This window comes from Pipistrellus kuhlii, unplaced genomic scaffold (genome assembly GCF_014108245.1).
Source record: "Pipistrellus kuhlii isolate mPipKuh1 unplaced genomic scaffold, mPipKuh1.p scaffold_m20_p_30, whole genome shotgun sequence".
Taxonomy (NCBI): Eukaryota; Metazoa; Chordata; class Mammalia; order Chiroptera; family Vespertilionidae; genus Pipistrellus; species Pipistrellus kuhlii.
This window is the reverse complement of record NW_023425530.1, coordinates 1,701,320-1,720,183: the sequence shown is the minus strand read 5'-3', so window position 1 is coordinate 1,720,183 and position 18,864 is coordinate 1,701,320. Positions and strand designations below refer to the sequence as shown.

The following is an 18,864-nucleotide window of genomic DNA, read 5'->3' as shown; positions in this document are numbered from 1 at the left end:
TTCAACCTGCCTTTGAACTACACCATGAGCTGCTTGCTTAGTGGACACATGCAAGAGGTTTTCAGAAAGGACCTGTGCTGAACAAACAGACTGCGTGGCAAATCATAACCAGTGTAGATGCCACAGAACGAGGCGCTCTTAAGAGGCAGGAGCTAGCAGCCAGCGGAGCTCCACTCCTCTCCTCAACATGAATGCCACTGCACAGTTAAGTCGCAAAGTTTGCAGGATCAGCTTTCCCTCCCCAGGCAGGGCGGGTTAACTCAGGTTCTTAAGACATTCAAGTCATCCTATCTCTCACAGGAAGGAGGCTAAAGGTCTCCCAGGGCGCTGCAAGCCCAAGAAATTAATCATCAGGTCTCATTTCAAGTAAGCACACAGGATCCTCCCAACCCCCAAAAATCATGCCCAGGCGCGGGCGCGGAGTGTTTATTTTTCAATCTAGACACCAGATGGCGGCAGGAACCAGTTCAAAACGCGACAACAAAGTCGGGCATGCAGCCCAATTGAAGACTTTTAATCCAGTACAATCGCTACACCACTGTCCCTACGGTCCACCAGCAGACAGGACCAATACTGCCTTACACCATCTCCCACTCAGGGAAATTTCAATCCCAGTAGTACCTCCCGCCATCCCCTCAAGGACAACTCCAAAACTGGAAACCTCCCGCAGTGCCACTGGAGAAAGCGTCCCAAATGCGAGCAACCGCTAGAGCAAGGGTGGCCATTTTAACTGCTACAAGGGTCTGAGGACAGAGCGCAGAGAAGCGAGAGGAGCAAGGCCGCAGACCAAGGCCGCAGAGGGCCACACCAGGCCCTGCTCACGGGCAGCCCCCGAGAGGGCAGGCCCAGAGTGGCAGAAATTCCAGATTGGCAAGCACCATCTCCCGCCTCCGAATGCGCTGATCCAAATTTCTAGAAAACACACCCTCTGGGGACAAACTCCAAATAGGAGCAGGCCGTGGGCCACAGTGTGTGTTTCAAAGAACAAAGCGGTCCCCCTGCCCTCGTATTTGAGTCATGAGTCTAGGCTCTTCCTTGAAATTCACCAGCTCTCAGTCGGCCACCTCCAACTTCTTTTCCTGGGAATTATTTTGAGGGGCTTCAAAAACAAACAAAATAAAAGGGGAGTGTAAGAGCCCCAATGCTACAGGATTTGAGTGCCAGCTGCCTGCCCAGTGTGTCAGCATGTGAGTTGAGCCTTTGTTCCTGGCTCAGGCATTTTGAGTTTTCTGTGGAGACACGGAGCGGACCGGATGAGGGGGGGAGACGGAGTGTGCCGGTGGCGGAGGAGCGAGGCCTGGACGAGAGACAAGAACAAAGGTGCCGGGCGGCGGGCAGCCTGCTGGGCGGGTTTACCTGCTTGCCCCTGTAGAAAAGCCTCTGTCGGCTTGGCTCCACGTGGAACAGCTCCTGGATCTTCTCCCTCAGATCTTCCACCCTGGTCAGCCTGGAGAGCGAGCCCACGCTGTGGGCCTCCCTCCCATCCATGGTGCGAACCTGGATCCACATGGTGCCTGCTGGTGCTGAGAGGGCAGAGAGTGGATCCTTCGGTCAGTGCTGCCTGCCCCTGCCACCACCCCCCCGCCCGTGCCCTGCTTGGGTCATCCTTGCTTTGTCCAGCCTGTGGACACCCAAAAACTCCCTTCACGCCCCCTCTGACCCCTAGTCCTCACAGAAGGCCAGCGTTAGCCCCAGGCCTGGCAGAGAAAATTAAAGGAGTTAATTGAGTAAATGACTAACACCGGTGGAGCGTTTAGGAGGAAGGGGAAATTAGGGAAGGCAAACGGCACCTTGAACCACTCAGTCCAACCCACACACCCCCTCGGAGGAAAAAGACACGGACGTCCGGAGGAGGACACAGTCCAAAGGTGAGGGGTCGAGTTTGTTCGTTCGTTCATTCATTCATTCATTCACCGAATTAATACTGACGCCAAAAGAGGGAAACCCAAAAGTCCGGCGCGGGTCGAAACTTCAGAAGTCCCCGGGAACTCAACTAAGTGCAAAGGGGAAGAACCCCCACACCCGACCCTGACCCCGGACACGCGGGGCTCTGACCCCTCGGTGTCCGCGACCCCCGCCGCCCACCCCCCGCGCGCGTGCGCGACGCGGCCGGCCCCCCGCGGTGGCCATGGCAACCAACCGCCCTGTCCCGGCCACCCCCGCGCACGCCGGGCGCCTCACCTCAGCCCCACAACGTCCACGCGCGCCGGCCCTCGCTCCCCGGACTCTGACTCCCGTCCTCGGAGCCCCTCTTATCCGCCCTCCCGCCGAGCGGGCCACGCCAGCGAGCCCACGCCCACCCCCACCGCCGGGCCGCCGGAGGGGCCCCCCCTCGCCCTATCCGCCCCGCTCATTGGCTCCGCCGCTCCGGGCGCCCCGCCCCGCCCGCTCCCCATTGGCCCGGACGTGCCCGGGGAACGCAGGGCGCGCGAAACCAGGCTCCGGCGCGACAATTGAATCGCGGGGCGCCCCGCGCGCAGGCGCGGAGCCTGACATGGTCCCCCGCGGCCTGCCCGGCCCTCCCCCGCCCAGCTGGCGAGACCCCCGCGGCGCCCCGGGGACGCTCCGCCCGCCCGTGCCTACGTCCGGCATTCCGAAGGCGACTGCCCGGGGCGGGCCGGGGTTGGGGCAGAGCTGAGTCCGCGTACAGGACAGCCCGTGCTGACCGCGCGTCTCGGCCGCTCCAGAAAGTTTTGCAAAGTCTTAGCCCACCTCCCCTCTCCCCCTCCTCCCCCGAACACACACACTGGCCCAGGCTGGTGCCCCAGTTGGCCTGGCCACTCACCTCTCCGGCCGCCCCACCACTCTGCTGCCTGCGCGCTGGGCCCTGAAAATGGCGCTAGAGCGGCGTGTGTGGCCCAGACCCCGCGCGGACGTGCGTGCGAGCCGGAGCGCCCAGTCTGCCCACGCTGCCAGCTGCTCTGATTTTTTTCCCGCGAAAACTCGGCGTTTAGAAGTTGTGGGAGGCCACGCAGGGGGCGGGCGTCTGCAAGTGATTGGCCGCCGCAGTGGCGCGAAGCAAGAAAAGGGGTGGGGGCGCCCCCGCCTCAATCCACCCCCCCTTCTTCCAGCGGGCCACGGCCCCGCCCAGGCCTGCACGCTCTGCTGGGTGTGCCCAGCGGATATGGGGCCCAGGGTCCCCCCTACATGCTGCCCTCCAAAGAGCCCTAAGGACACCCAGAGTAGAGACCCGCCTGACCTACTAAGTCGGATCCTGCTGAGCTCCCCCCCCACCTCCCATACCGCCACCCCGACCTGGGCACCCATTGACCAGAAGGGCAAGGAAGATGGAATCAATGTCAACACTGCAGGAGAATGGGGGGGGGGGGGGGGAATGGGGGCAAACGGATGGACAGGCTGATTGCCCCAAGTCCCATTTCCTAGCGTCAGGGCCCGCCAGCACTCCCACTCTACCCACCCGTGAGACTTGTTTATTTGCTGATTTCCCCACGCTCCGGCTCCCCCCCCCCCCCCCCCCGCCTCTTTTTCCCGCCTTTTCCGGGCTGTCCAGGCGGAAGGGCTGCCTTGCCTGTTCTGCTCTGGCCAGTTTTGGCGGGCATCCATGCTGGGCACCTACAAAGCGTCTGGACAGAGGGCTCAGAGCTAGGGGGCCAGCAAGTGGGCAAGGCTGGCTCTGTGGGTGGTCTCCAGGAGGAGACAGGCAAGGAATGACTAAATGAAGCAAATCGTTTCAGACACTGCATGCAACAGCTGGAGAGTGACCAGTGGCCCTGTGGGGGTGGGGAAAGAGGATATTCTGGTTGAGGTGGAGAGGTGGGCCTCTCTTGCAACATGACATTTGAGCTGAGCTCTGAGAAGAGAAACCAAGGAGAGATGAGTTCAGGAAGGGAGGGCAAGCTCAGAAACAGGAAAAGGCTGAGAGGTGTACGGGGAGCAGCAAGGAGGCCCAAGCAGCCGAACAGACGCAGCAGAAGGGAGGATAGGAGAGGGTGAGATCAGAGGGTGTCAGATAAGACCTCACAGGCCTTTCACAGGACTTTGGTCTTCTCTTGGGAGCAGCAAGTGGCATGGGAGGGCTGTGAGCAGAAAAGTGAGGAGTTGCCATTTATGCTTTTACAAGGTTCCTCTGACTCGGTGTAGAGTCCGTTCCGTTTTAGCACTGGTACTTCTGCTTTGATTTCTCCCAGTGTTGACAGAATCCTGCCTCCACAAAGAGGCCCACATCCTAATCCCTGGGACCTGTGATTAGGATACCTTCTGCGGTAAAAGAGACTTTACAGCTGGGATTAAATGAAAACTCCTGAGATGGGGAGATACCTAGATTGCCTGGGCTGGCCCAATGTCATCACAAGGGTCCTGATGAGTGGAGGAGAGAGGGTCAGAGTTAGAGAAGGAGATGTGACAACAGAAGTGGGGGGTTGGATTGTTGAGACCAAGAGGCAAGGAAGGTGAGAAGCCTCTAAATCACATGTGTCAAACACAAGGCCCACGGGCCAAATCCTTCCCGCCAGGCCTTGCAATGTGGCCCGCACCGCGCTGTCATCACTGCACTCCGCTGCGTTTCCATCACAATGACAGTTTATGACTGTTCAGTAAACCATTCGGCCCGCAATTCAGGCTGGATTTTAGATTTTGGCCCCTTCTCTGATTGAGTTCGACACCCCTACTCTAAATAAAAGCTAGAAAAGGCAAGGAACAGATTGTCTCCTAGTCCTCTCAACTCCTCGATTTAGCGCCTGAAAACCTGTTTTAGACTTCTTACCTCCAGCACTGGAAGAGAATTGTGTTGTTTTAAGCCATTGAACTTGGGATCATTTGTTATAGCAGCCATAGAAAACTAATACACTCCAATACACAAGGTCCAGATGCTAACTTTCTCTAACGTCAAGACTATTACCAAATGCATTTCTGGTGCCAGGTATGGACCAGGTATAGACCATTCAGATAGGTCTCAATCAGGCCTACTGGAGCCTGAGAAGCAAATGAGACCTTCCAAATTGAGAACACCTGCTGCAGGAACCTGGCCTGGTCCTGATGCGCACGTATCATCTGTTGAACCTGCTGTTGCCAAAACTAAGCATGGCCCAAAGGGGTAATACATTCTTTCTGTGCATTTGATACTGGGCACAGTCCAGGCTCCTTGGATATCTGAAGTTAAGTAACACAGAAGTATCCGGCTTTTCCTGCAGAAATGTTCCCAAGAACTGGTGACACAGGTCCCCATTTCTCTAGTCATTTCGAGACAGAAGTGTTGCTTGGGTTAATTAACAAACATGGGCCGAGACCGGTTTGGCTCAATGGATAGAGCGTCGGCTTGGGGACTGAAGGGTCCCGGGTTCGATTCCGGTCAAGGGCATGTACCTTGGTTGCGGGCATATCCCCGGTAGGGGGTGTGCAGGAGGCAGCTGATCGATGACTCTCTCTCATCGATGTTTCTAACTCTCTATCTCTCTCCCTTCCTCTCTGTACAAAATCAATAAAAATATATTTTAAAAAAAATTAACAAACATGGATAAGCTCTTGCCAGTGTTACTCAGTGATTAGAGGGTCAACCTGCAGAATAATTGGTCTCAGGTTCAATTCCCCATCGAGGGCACATAACTTGGTTCCAGGATCCCCAGCCCCAGGTGGGTGCAGGAGGCAACCAATCAATGTGTCTGTGGGTGGTAGGTGGTTTCTCTTGGTGTTTCTCTCTCTCTCTCTCTCTTCCCCTTCCACTCCCTACTCCTTCCTTCCATCCTCCCCCCTCTCTCTCTGGAAATCAATGGGAAAATATCCTCAGATAAGGATTAAAATAAATAAATAAATAAACAAACAAACAAACATGAGTAAGATACAGGCCAGGTGGCTCAGTTGGTTAGTGTTATCCCGATGCACCAAGGTTGTGTGTTCCATCTCCGGTCAGGGCACATATAGGCGTCAACCAATGAATGTGGAGATGAGTGGAACAACAAATTGATGTTTCTCGCTTTCTCCCTTACTCTTTCTCTTTAAAACACTTTTTTTTTTAAAATAAAAAAAGATACTATGCCAAGTTTCTCCAAAAGACACTTACAGAGCCTTTAGGGTGACAATATGTCAATGTTCACAAAAGACATCATGTAAACTAAAACAGCAAAGACGATGAATGAGGCCTTCCCAGAGTCTGGAAAACGGACACTTTCCAATGCCTCTTTTGCTTTAGTGTCACTCCCACTTAGGCACCAGGAATAACCACTAGGGTACAAAGGACCTCAATTTCCCTTTTGCGAAATGATACCTTACTTGAAGGTCAGTAAGATGTTCTGCAAACTTTTATTGACCTCTCTGGTCCAATCAGGTTCTGGATCCAGCAGACACTGGTGGACACAAAGCTTACTGGACTTGGGGAAGACACGGGCATAAAGAGAAATGTCAGTTGTGCAGGGAGATGGTCCTTCGTGGTGGCATCCACGTGTAGGTAGGACCATACAGTGCTCCGAGCAGCTTCAATTCACATCAGATTCCATGTCCTGGCCACATCTTTAATCTTTTTTCTAACACAGACTGGGATGAATATAGAACCCATTAAAATGAAAATGATTGTGTCTGACCCCAAAACAATGTGTGAAGCCTGAGGGGCACACATAGCAAATTTGGGGGCCATCTGATGGGGCAGAAAATACCTCTGGGCTCATTTGCTGTGTCTTTCCATCTGAACATAGAGCTCACAACACCCACCGCAGCAGAGCGGTTGGACGAACTCTTCCCACCCTCGGCCCCTAAACCTCCGGCAGGTGACAAGTGTTCCCTGTGTGGCAGGAGTGTTGGCGTCTTATGGTTGTTTTTGTTTGCTTGTTTGTCATTTTCTAGGAAAAGGTGGTCTTTCCCAGGCTACCATTTTTCTTAAATATATTTTATTGATTTCTTATAGAGAGGAAGAGAGAGGAATAGAGAGTTAGAAACATCGATGAGAGAGAGACAACGATCAGCTGCCTCCTGCACACCCCCCACTGGGGATGTGCCCACAACCAAGGGACATGCCCTTGACCGGAATTGAACCTGGGACCTTTCAGTCCCCAGGCCGACCCTCTATCCACTGAGCCAAACCGGTTTTGACTCCCAGGCTACCATTTTACAATCCAGAGAGGACTGTGGGATTCCCAAGCTGCTGCCTCCCTTCCTCCTGGTCATTGGGGATCCCTTCCCAGAACCCTGGCTGGATGATGTCACAGACAGGTGACCTCACTGAGGCCAAGGAACCCGGCATCTCAGTGGCATGGAGGAGTGGGGAGGATGTTTCTCCACCCGCCCAACCCTCCATGTCTGTGGTGAAGTCAATCCAATTAATGCTGCCCAAGGATGCGGTCTACCAGGCCGGCTCCTGCGTAAAAGGGCAGGTGGTTCTAACCCTGCACAGCACCCTGGTGGACCCCATTGTGAAGGTGGAGCTCGTGGGAAGAGGTTACGTGGAGTGGAGCGAAGAAACCGGGGCTACCCTTGATTATAGCAGAGATGTTATTTGCAACAACAAGGCCGACTATGTACACAAGTCAAAGATGTTCCCAGTGAAGGGTAAGGATGAGGCCAGCAGCCAACCCTAAACATAATAGGAACCTGGGTCTGGAAGGTAAACACGTTAGTCGGTCAACAAACCCCAGGGATATCAGAGATGGGCAGAGATGTGGCTTCTCCCTAGGAGGGTATCCATGTAAAACCATGACCATCAGATACACAAAAATAAGATAGAAGGAGCTGGTCATGGAGGTCTTTCCAAAGAGGTGACAACAGAGCACAAATATGAGTGATGGGAGGGTCAGGAGCCATGCAGACCTCTAGGGGAGGAACAGCAAGATGCCAGATCTTAATGCTCAGCAATCACGTGGCCTCTTTGGGGCCCAGTTTAGCCATCTGGAAAGTGGACATAACAAGTCATGCCTCGTGAGATTTCTTTGAGGACTTCATGACTCAGTGGCTTAGATAGTGCGGGGTATACAGTAAGTGCTTGATAAATGTTAATTTTTTCAACCGAAACACCTACCTGCCCAGTGCCACCCCAGCATTAGGCACCACCACCCCTTCCCCATTTCCGAGAGACTGTATTCCCCTGCAGAAGATCCACCTTAAGCCTGCAATAGGTTCATTCATTTACGTCACCAACATTTAGTGAGCACCTGCTGAACACAACCCTGTGCCAGGTGCTGGGGAGACAGCGGCAAAGAAAACACACGTGGTCCCTGGTGTCATCGGGTTGCCTTCAGGTGGGAAAAGCACAATCATAAGAGGGTTTTGGCAGAAATGCAAAAAATAATAAGGTCACAGAGATGGGGGCAGTGTGAGTTTCTCCCTTGTCCTCAGTGTCCACTCAGTCAATCAACAGATATTAAGCACCTACTGTATGCTGCTGTATGCACTGAAGACTGAGCTCTGTGAGGGCAAGGAGACTTGGCTGCCTTGCTCACTGCTACAAACACTGCCTAAAAGAGCCTCTGGCAAACAGCAGGGGCTCAAAATATGTTTGTTGAATGAATCCCTCTCGTTCCCAGTAGCGGGATTCAGAAGCCATGTCCTCCTGGGGCCGGAATCATGAGGACCAGTCCTCAGGCCTAAGGCAGAACTGAGCGAGTCCCTGCCATTGTTTTTGGAGCAACCACACCAGCTGTGCCACACATTTGGGACACCCCCTTTCACACACCCCCCCCCCAATCAGGCCGAGGCCTAGCTCAGCCAAGCTCTGCGACAGGCATGCCAGGTCCAGAACAACCTCCCCAACCAAAGCAATAGCTAAAGAGGAAAACAAAATGGAAGAAAAAAAAAAGAAAGAAAGAAAAAGAAAAAGAAAAAGAAAAAAAAAGCTTCTAGAACCTTCTGATGGCATCGGTGTGTTTTGCTTTCAGATAATTGGTTAAGTGCAGGCAGCCACACCTTTGATTTCCATTTCAACTTACCTCCCAGGCTTCCTTCTACCTTTACCAGCAAAATTGGCCATGTCTTCTACTACGTGCAAGCCTCCTGCATGGGCCGGGAGCACATTCTAGCAAAGAAGAGAATGTACTTGAGGGTTCAAGGAACTTCGGACTTCCCCAGAGAAAACAAGGTAGTAATGGGGAAGGAGGGGGGGGGGGGGGGGGGGGGGGGGGGGGCTTGTTCCTCAAAGCTCCAGGGAGGCGGGGGTGGGTGGGGCCTGAGAAGGCCCTGGCAGGGGAGAAGGGAACTCCCCAGCCCAGTGAGTGCCCAAGTGTGAATCAGAAACCAGGGCAGGAGCTATGCCGTGGGACTCAACCGGTGTGATTCAACTGGGCAATGTCTGGGGACATCTGTGGTTGTCACCATTGGGTGTGCTCCTGGCTTTGGTGGGTGGCTCAGGATGGCCCTCCACTGAGAATGGTCAGGCCCCAAGGTCCTGGACCCCACAGTAAGTGAAGACTGAGCCGAGGTCCCCTTGTCACCCCCTGGGTTAGAGAGAGACTTGGACACTCAGTGCCTCTCCGTGGGCTTTGAGCCCTCAGACAATGCAGGTGGTGTCCCCTCCCGCCCCACAAGAAGGAGGGGGAGAGGGTGGCCTCCATCCCAGGGGAAGGGAGGGCACGTGGCATCTGTCTGCCTGAGCGGAGAAGGATTTCTGGGTGGTTTCTGGAGGCCCAGGTGCACAGGCGGAAGTTGGACGGGTAGGAACGTTGACCACAGTCACCTCACCTTCCTGAGGACTCATTTGCTATCAGGGTGGTGGCTCAGGGAGCTGGCATTTTCTTTTTTTGAGGCCCTGATTAAAATCCCAGGCCCCCCAACCCCCTCCACACACACCTACCTGCTGTGTGACCCTCTAGGAGTGACCTTGCCTCTCAGTTTCTCCTTGTCCTCTTCTGGGAAATGAGCAGAGAGCCTGTGCCTCCCTCCTAGGCCAGTGGTCGGCAAACTCATTAGTCAACAGAGCCAAACATCACCAGTACAACGATTGAAATTTCTTTTGAGAGCCAAAAACCGACTTCTGCACATGGGCCACAAAGTTTCAATCGCACTGTACATGTGCGCCTGCATGTGGTATTTTGTAGAAGAGACACACTCAAGGGGCCAAGAGGCCCATGTGGCTCGCTTTGCCAACCACTGTCCTAGGTCATGGAGGGAGTAATGAGTGGAGTTAATGCAAGTCAGTCCGGGGCTTCACAGAGTGCCTGGCAAGGGGCAGGAAATGTTTCATCTGTTATCTGTGCAACAAGGGGGTCCTTTCTAGTCCAGCCAAGCTCATGGGATGGTTTGGGGGGGGAGGGCTGCCAGGAGAGGTCCATGCTTGGAGGGGTGGATCAGCCCTGGGATGATCAGATCTAAGCTCCAGGCCTGCGTAGCCGCTGCTCCCTGTGTGACCTTGAGCAGGCCATGTCTCTTCTCTGGGCTCCCTTCAGGGGCAGTCTGGGGCGCCGAGGGCACACGGCAGGATCTGGGGACAAAACACTGGTGTTGGGTCCGACCCTGCTTTCTACCTCCGCCACCAGACTCTTCGTGAGCTGGGGAGCCTCCCCAGCACCTTGCAGAGCCTACATTTTCCTGACCTGCACCATGGGAATAATGACTAACAATAACAACAGCAACACTCCCTCAGTGGGTGCCTGTGCGGACTGCTATGTCTGCACATGGGAGGCACCCAGGAAGTGGGAAGAGCTAAAATCGCTATCATAGCAGCAAGGAGAGTTATCACAGATAGGTTTTGAGAGTGAAAATACTGTTTTTTCCAACTACTCAGTACTGTTTTAACCAAACTGGTCGAGGGAGGCCTCATGGAGGAGGTGACATTTTAGCGGAGAATCAAAGGAGGAGACAGGGGAGGCCCGGGCGGTAGAGTGTTTTAGGCAGAGCACACAACATGTGCAAAAGTCCTGAGGCAGGATAGGTATGTGAGGCAGGGTGGCCAGGGCAGAAGCAACTGCTCCGATTCAATTAGAGGCAAAGTCTTAACCCCTAACAGTCTGTCCTTCTCAGAGCAGACAGAGGAAGTCAGGTGATGACCTTCCTCTGCCCACAACCCTCCAGGGTGCCTACCTTCCTTGGGGGAAAAGCCCAAGTCTTCCCCACGGCCCACAAGGTCCTGCATGACCAGCCTCCATTTCCTCTGTGCCTTCATGTCTTCCCCCTCGCTCGGCACCGCCCCCCTCACTCTGCTCCAGCCACATGGGCCTCCTACCCGTTCTTCCAACACACCAGGCACAGTCCTGCCCCAGGACCTTTGCACAAGTTGTTCAATCTGCTTGGAACACTATCATGTGACCTTCCTACCCTTCTGATCTTTTCTCAGAAGCCATGTCTTCTGCCACCTGCATTGCTGATGGCTGAATAAATGGCCACAAGCCCATGCAGGGAAACTTAGCTACATCTATCCATATTAAAACGAACATGCACTTTGTTCCAGTCATTCCCCTTCTAGAAATTTCTCCTCCTGATGTTCTTTCACATGTGTGACATGACTCCCCACAGCACTGTCTATAGTGGTAAAAAATAAAAATAAAAAATGGAAAGTCCAATCTTTGTTGCTTAGGGAATTGTTTTTGTAGGAATACCCAGTCAAAAGACATATTCTGCCGAAACCAGTTTGGCTCAGTGGATAGAGCATCAGCCTGCGGACTGAAAGGTCCCAGGTTCGATTCCAGTCAAGGGCATGTACCTTGGTTGTGGGCACATCTCCTGTGGGAGGCGTGTGTGCAGGAGGCAGCTAGTCGATGTTTTTCTCTCATCGATGTTTCTGGCTCTCTATCCCTCTCCTTTCCTCTCTGTAAAAAAATCAAATATATATATATATATATATATATATATATATATATATATATATATATATATATATAAAAGACATATTCTATGCTATAAAGCAGAACAGACAGACAGTGACGGAATGAGGCAGCTCCCCTTGTCACCGGGATGAATGAAGAAAGCACAGTTCAGAGCAGCAGGCCTAGCGGCCACTGTTGATGATAAAAACAAATTGCTTCCTTGCAGGAAGGAGAGCAGAGCCCCTGGCCACAAACGCTGCCTCTTGGGAGGGGGGAGGGGAGCTGGAAGCCAAGGAACTTTCCACTTCCACTTTTGATTTCTAACAGCTTTATTAATTCTTATACCTTATAACTCACCCACTTAAAGTGCACACAGAGTTAGGCAGCCATCACCACAGTCGATTTTAGAACATTTCATCACCCCCAAAAGAAATATTTGCACCCCCTAGCTGTCATACCCAGCCTCCCTTTGCCCGGACCCCAGCCCCCTGACAGCCCCTAACCGCTCTCTGTCTCTGTGGATGTGTCTGAACTTTTCACAGAAGTGGAATCACACATGGTGTGGCCTTTGGTGTCTGGCTTCTCTCCCTGAGCGTTGTGTGTTCAAGGTCCAGCCGTGGTATAACGAGTGTCAGGGCTTCACGCCTTTTTGAGGCTCCATCAGTGCACGGGTGGGCTGCGCTTCGCGTATCTGTTCACCCATTGAAGGACACTTGGGCTGCTTCCTTAGTTATGGTGAATCATGCTGCTGTGAATATTCAGGTACAGGTGTCTGTGTGGGCTCGAGCCTGCCTTTCTCTGGGTGGATTCCTGGAGTGGAATTGCTGAGACAGCCAGAGTTAGGCTGTCCCACCTTTTGAGGAACTGCCTGTTTTCCACGGCGCCATCTTACCTTGCCACCAGCAATGCACAGAGTTCCAGTTTCTCCACACCCCTTTCACTCTTTGAACTTGAGGGTTTGGAAGACATGACTCATCCCGTCTTCCAATACTCAGTACCATTTGGGAGAGGAGCTCGTCCTGGAGTCCCTTCCTAGCTAGGAACTCTAAGGGAGCCTCCCTTCCAGCTCCCCTATCTCATTATCTCCCCCATTTGCATCCCATCACAGCCTCATCACTGTCTCAACCAGAAATGATGTGGTGTGTTTCACACCTACCATTTATGTCCATCTGCTCATCCAGAGCAGGTCTTCATGGCTATGGGTTTCCCCTAAACTTGGCACCAAGCAGATGCAAATAAAAACCAGTTGAATGAGTGAACCCACCTCCCAAAGTTTCTAATATGCTGAAGAAATACAGGGTTCCAAAAAACTCTCAGGCCTAAGAATTCCAATGTTGGCTATGCATTGGAGATGTTACTGGTCAGGCTTGGAGGTCTCCTGGACCACCACTGGTTGCTCTCCGCACCACCTTCAGAGCCAGGACAGAACTACAGCCTTGGCTCGGAGGTAAAGCAGGGAGTTCCTTAACACCCGCAGGGTCCTAACGCATGCCACGCAATTTCGAATAACAGTAGAGGGATTTAGAACCTAAACTCCCTGCAGCCAGCTTTCCTAGAGGAAGGGAAGCATGCGAAGGCTGAAGAGAAGTAGGGGCCACAGGCAGAGGGCAGGAGCTGAGGTCCAAAGGTGTTGGGGGTCACCCAACGTCTCCAAGGGAAACACAGTGGGACCTAGGGCAGTGCTTTCCAAATCTCAGATCATGACCCATTAGTGGGCTGAAAAATCAGTTCAGCAAGTTGCAAACACATTTCTGTAAAATGAAAGAATAAGCAAGATCAAAATAAGAAAATATCAATGTTGTGGGTTTCTAACACACACACACACACACATATATGAATAGAAAATAAAATAAGTAGAATAGAAATATCAGAAAAAGTAAGTTTTGTGGGTTGCAATTGACTTTAAGTGAAAGAACAGAATAGTTTTCCAGAAAAAAAAAAAGAAAAAAAAAACTTGGTGGATTACAACTAGCTAATTTTTATAAAATTTTTGTTTTATATATAACAAAATGATAAATTAGAGTAAATAGACTAGAAATAACAAAAATAAATCCAACCAAAACTGGTTTGGCTCAGTGGATAGAGCGTCGGCCTGCGGACTGATGGATCCCGGGTTTGATTCCGGTCAAGGGCATGTACCTTGGTTGCAGGCACATCCCCAGTGATGGGTGTGCAGAAAGCAGCTGATCAATGTTTCTTTCTCATTGATGTTTCTAACTCTCTATCCCTCTCCCTTCCTCTCTGTAAAAAAAAAAAAAATATATATATATATATATATATATATATATATATATATATATAAATTTTTTTTAAATAAATAAATCCAGAGGATTGCAACCAACATTTTTAAAATAAATCAAATAAATAGAGTAGAACAGGAACTATCAACAGGCATGTAACAAGGATAAGCAAAAGTTTATAAACTTGCTTCTCCTTCACCGACTTAGGTGGAGATGTACATACAGATTTGTATTCTTTGCTTCAATGTTAAAATCTATGTTTTAACTATGTGTATTTTTTTTTAAAGGGGACTAATATAAATACCGTATGTGGCTTGCAAAGTCTAAACTATAATTATTATCAGTTCCTTTACAGAAAAAGTTTGCCAATTCATGCCCTAGAGAAACTCACGCTGTAAGCCCAAGAAAATTGTCTTTAGGCTGCTCCTTCTAGCATTTTTATGATATCAAACTCATGGAAAAATATAAATGTCCATCATAGGAGATGAATAGATTATTTTGCAACACACTCAGTTGCATTCCTAAAGACCAGTGAACCAGAATGGCAGGCACCAATGTGAATGCATTTCAAACACAAAATATTAAGCTGGAAGAAGCAACTTGCTAGGAGACATATGCAGTCTGACTTATTTAAAACATGGGGGGAAATAGATCTATTCCTAAATAATGTGAGAATTCTCTGAGAACCACAAATGCCAAATTCAGATCATGGCTGGCTGTCCAGAGGAGAGGGTGCAGTTAGGGGAAGCCCACAGAACACATGAGATTTCAGTATAATAGGTAATGTTTTATTTCTCAAACATTTTGGAAGATACATTTTAGGTTTTTATATTATTATTTTATGATTATTATTCTTTACATGCTTTTTTCCTGAAACAACATATCTTAGTTAGGTCCCTACACATACACATGTGCAGGTAAAAGAAAATGATTACTATAAAATTCAGAATTGGCCCTAGCTGGTTTGGCTCAGTGGATAGAGCATCGGCCTGCAGACTAAAGGGTTCCAGGTTCCATTCCAGTCAAGAGCACATACCCGCCCCCCCCCCCAAAAGGGGATGTGCAGGAGGCAGCCAATCCATGATTCTCTCTCATCATTGATCTTTCTTTCTATCTATCTCCCCTCCTCTCTGAAATCAATTAAAAATATATTTAAAATAATAAATAAAATAAAATTCAGAATTATTGTGCCCTGGCCAGTGTGGCTTAGTTGGTTGGGCATTGTGCCATGCACCAAAAGATTGCCAGTGCCACTGAGCCAAACTGGTTTCGGCCCAGTTCGATTCTGGTTCAAATAAAATAAAATTCAGGATAGTTGCATTCTGGGCATAAATGAGGAACTCTGTGGGGGAGGGAAACTGGCAAATTCCTACTTCTTGACTTGGGTGGCTATTATAAGAGGGTTGGTCATATAATAATTCACAAAGTTATACATTTGTTTTGTGAAGTTTTCTGTATCTGAGTTGTGTTTTTTAAAATAATGTTTGGGTTTTCAAAAAATGCACAGATATAATAAACCCCAAATTCAAGATAATGCTTACCTCTAGGGAGAGAAGAGGTGATGCATTGGGGAGGGGTCCACGGGCTTCAGTGAGATCGCTGATGTTTATTTATTTGTTAATCATCATCAGAGGTCATGTTTCTTTTTTCCTTTCTATTAACTTTTAGAGAGGGGGCAGTGGGAAAGAAAGAGAGAAACATTGATATGACAGAGACATATTAATTGGTTGCCTCCTGAATGCGCCGCACTGGTGCCAAGGATCATACCTGCAACCCAGGTACATGCCCTTGACCAGAATCCAACCCATGACCTTTTGGTGCAGGGGATGATGCTCTAACCACTGATCTCACTGGCCAGGGCATTTTTATTTTAAGTTATGGTAATCATACATAACATAAAATTTGCCATCTTACCGGGACCGGTTTAGCTCAATGAATAGAGTGTCGGCTTGGGGACTGAAGGGACCCGGGTTCGATTCCGGTCAAGGGCATGTACCTTGGTTGCGGGCATATCCCCAGTAGGGGGTGTGCAAGAGGCAACTGATCGATGACTCTCTCTCATCGATGTTTCTAACTATCTCTCTCCCTTCCTCTCTGTACAAAATCAATAAAATATATTTTTAAAAAAATTTGCCATCTTAACCATTTTTCAAGTGTACAGTTCACATAGTTGTGCAATACTGATCTTTTATTTCCTTTTTTATTATTGATTTCAAAGAGAAAGGGAGAGAGAGAGAGAGAGAGAGAGAGAGAGAGAGAGAGAGAGAAACATTGGTGATGAGAGAGAATCGTTGGTCAGTTGGACACACAGGGATTGAGCCTGGCAATCTGGGCATGTGACCTCACTGGGAATTAAACCGTGACCTCCTGGTTCATAGGATGATGCTCAACCACTGAGCCATGCCCACCAAGCCTGATGTTTTATTTCTTAAGTGAACAGAGCTCTGAAACAAATTGGGAGGAGTCCTACCTGCTGATAACGCAGGACATGGCAGTGCTGTTCTAGTAAATGATTAACAACCTGCTGTGGTGCAAAAGAGCCTAATATGTAATGTTTGCCAATTTCCATGGTGTAAATACTCCCATCATAGTCAATTTCAAGTTACTAACCTCATGTCACTAATGGAAAGTTTGAGGGGACTTTGCAAGCATTTGTAACACTATTCTTTATCACTCTTATTCTTAAAGGGAATAAGCATGCAGGCAAATTCTAAGCCCACCCACATTACATCAAGTCTTTTAAATATTATACACAAATTTTAAAAAATGTAACTCAAGCCACACATTAAATATAATGTATACGTATGTGACTTTTTTGCAATCCAGCAGCTGACTAGCAGATATAAGGGCTGCATTTTGAAGCATTTATTTTTAACACATTACATAATTTCAACCCTACAGTTTTCTTTTCATGATTCAGAGCCCATCATACATTAGTTCCTCCTTAAACCTGAGCAAATTGGGTAAGCCTTAGTCTTGGGCTTAGATTGAAAGACATTCCCTTTGTCCCAGAAAACCAAGGCTGAAAGAAGTCAAGCCATTTGTTCAAGTTCACACAGCAAATGAGTAAGGGGGCTGGGGATAAAGCTAGGATCTTGTGGATTTCTTAGCCATATCTATATCTATATCTATATCTATATCTATATCTATATCTATATCTATATCTATATCTATATCTATATCTATTATATATAGATATATATAATAGTATATATATTAGATTAACCAATATGCTAATATGCAAAGTGTCCCCTTGGGAGTTTGACCAGGAGACTGGGAGTTCGATCGCTCGCTATGAGATGTGCTGATTACCAGGGGGCAGCGCAGAACAAAGGAAGGTCCCACTGAAAGGCCCCAAAGGCCCTGATCACCAGCCAAGCCTAGGGACCCTATCCGTGCACAAATTTCTGGCCCTGGGCTTCTAGTTTTACATATAAGGAGATTGATACTTAGAATGGCAAAGGGCTTTGATTAAAGGAAGCTGGGAGGTGACTCCAGGCTTTTGGCTACAAAATCCCCAAGATTTTAGATTCCATCTCCATGCCTTTTACTAGGAAAGTCCCAAAAGGCTGAAGCCTTAGAAGTGCTAAAATAGCTGGATGTTAGGCAGATGAGTGGATCTCGTGGTCACACTGCCTCACAATTGTTCATTTCTCCCACCTCTACCCTTTCTAGAGCCCCCTGTTTGTAGAGACTGAGAAAAAGGTCACCTACAACTGCTGCCGCCAGGGCACCATCTGCCTCCAGATCCAGATGGAAAATAACATCTTCATGCCAGGGGGGCGGGTCCACTTCACCACGGAGATCGACAACCAGACCGGCAAGTGCATCAAGTCTATCATCTTCGCCCTCTACTGCCACGTGCTGTACGAGGGCTTCACGCCCAAGACGGAGCGGCGGTCGCGGGTGGAGAGCTCTGTGCTGCTCCGGCAGGAGGCCAACACCCAAATCGTGCCCTTCAACACCACCAAGATCGTCAGCGTCTTCAACCTCCCACCGCTTCTGTCTGTGAGCAGCAACATGCTGGAGGGCGAGATCATGAGCACCCAGTACGAGCTGGTCAGCATAGTGCACCTGCCCTGGTCCCTGACCAGCGTGAAGGCCAAGATTCCCATCATCATCACCAGCAGCCCCGTGGACTCAGACAATTGCCAGATGCAGGAGGAGGCAGACAGTGTTAGCCAGGAGTAAGGATTGCCAGAATTAAGTGCCCAAACTTCTAAATATTAAAAGCTTTATCACCCTACCAGCAGCCCTTTCTTTGTCTCGCACAGATGGGTTTCCATGAGTCTGGTGTGGAGAGCACATTATCTAAACCTCCACAAGCTCCAGCTTTTTGGGCACCCGCTTCTCCCATCCCCAGAAAGTTCACCATCAGGAGGGAACAAAGGGAACTGACAAGCCCTCCAGGACCCCAGCTCCAGACCCATCTGGAGTCTTTTTAAAAATATATATATTATTATTTTTTAAATATTTTTTATTGAATTTTTTATAGAAAGGAAGGGAGAGGGATAGAGACTTAGAAACATCAATGAGAGAGAAACATCAATCAGCTGCCTCCTGCACACCCCCTACTGGGGATGTGCCCGCAGCCAAGGTACATGCTACATGTGACCCTTCAGTCCACAGGCTGATGCTCTATCCACTGAGACAAACCGGTTAGGGCAAAAATATATATTATTGATGTCAGAGAGGGAGAGAGAGATAGAAACATCAATGATGAGAATCATTGATCGGCTGCCTCCTGCACACCCCCACACTGGAGATTGAGCCTGCAACCAGGCATGTGACCTGACCTGGAATCCAACCACTTCATCCCTGGGGGTTACATGCTCACACCGAGCCACGCTGATCAGGCCTCACTGGGGTCTTTTGGTGCCTGGACCAGGGTCCTCAGCCAGGGGTGGTTCTGTCTTCCAGGGGACACTGGACCATCACTTGGGGCAGGG

The 18,864-nt window shown here is 49.8% G+C and overlaps 2 protein-coding genes across 8 annotated transcripts in view; one reads left to right on the top strand and one right to left on the bottom strand.

Annotated features, from left to right (window-relative positions):
• The window catches only part of UHRF1 (ubiquitin like with PHD and ring finger domains 1), a 45,582-nt gene extending 36,638 nt beyond the window's left edge, over positions 1-8,944 (bottom strand). For 5 of the 7 annotated variants that reach the window (XM_045589106.1, XM_045589109.1, XM_045589110.1 and 2 more), the window contains exons 1-2: positions 2,182-2,337; positions 1,357-1,523 (exon numbers count right to left, since the gene is read on the bottom strand). In XM_045589106.1, coding sequence (XP_045445062.1) covers positions 1,357-1,509 — 153 coding nt within the window. In that variant the 5' untranslated portion in view covers positions 1,510-1,523; positions 2,182-2,337. Of the gene's footprint in view, positions 1-1,356; positions 1,524-2,181; positions 2,338-2,785; positions 2,942-8,867 lie in introns of those variants that run through there. The other 2 variants (XM_045589108.1, XM_045589107.1) reach the window with 2 other exon arrangements.
• On the top strand, positions 7,057-18,161 carry ARRDC5 (arrestin domain containing 5). Its single transcript, XM_045589111.1, has 4 exons — positions 7,057-7,494; positions 8,817-9,016; positions 12,438-12,443; positions 17,591-18,161. Exons 1-4 carry the CDS (start codon positions 7,143-7,145, stop codon positions 18,104-18,106), a joined length of 1,074 nt encoding a protein of 357 aa, XP_045445067.1. The 5' UTR covers positions 7,057-7,142; the 3' UTR covers positions 18,107-18,161.
• Positions 18,162-18,864: the final 703 nt, after the last annotated feature.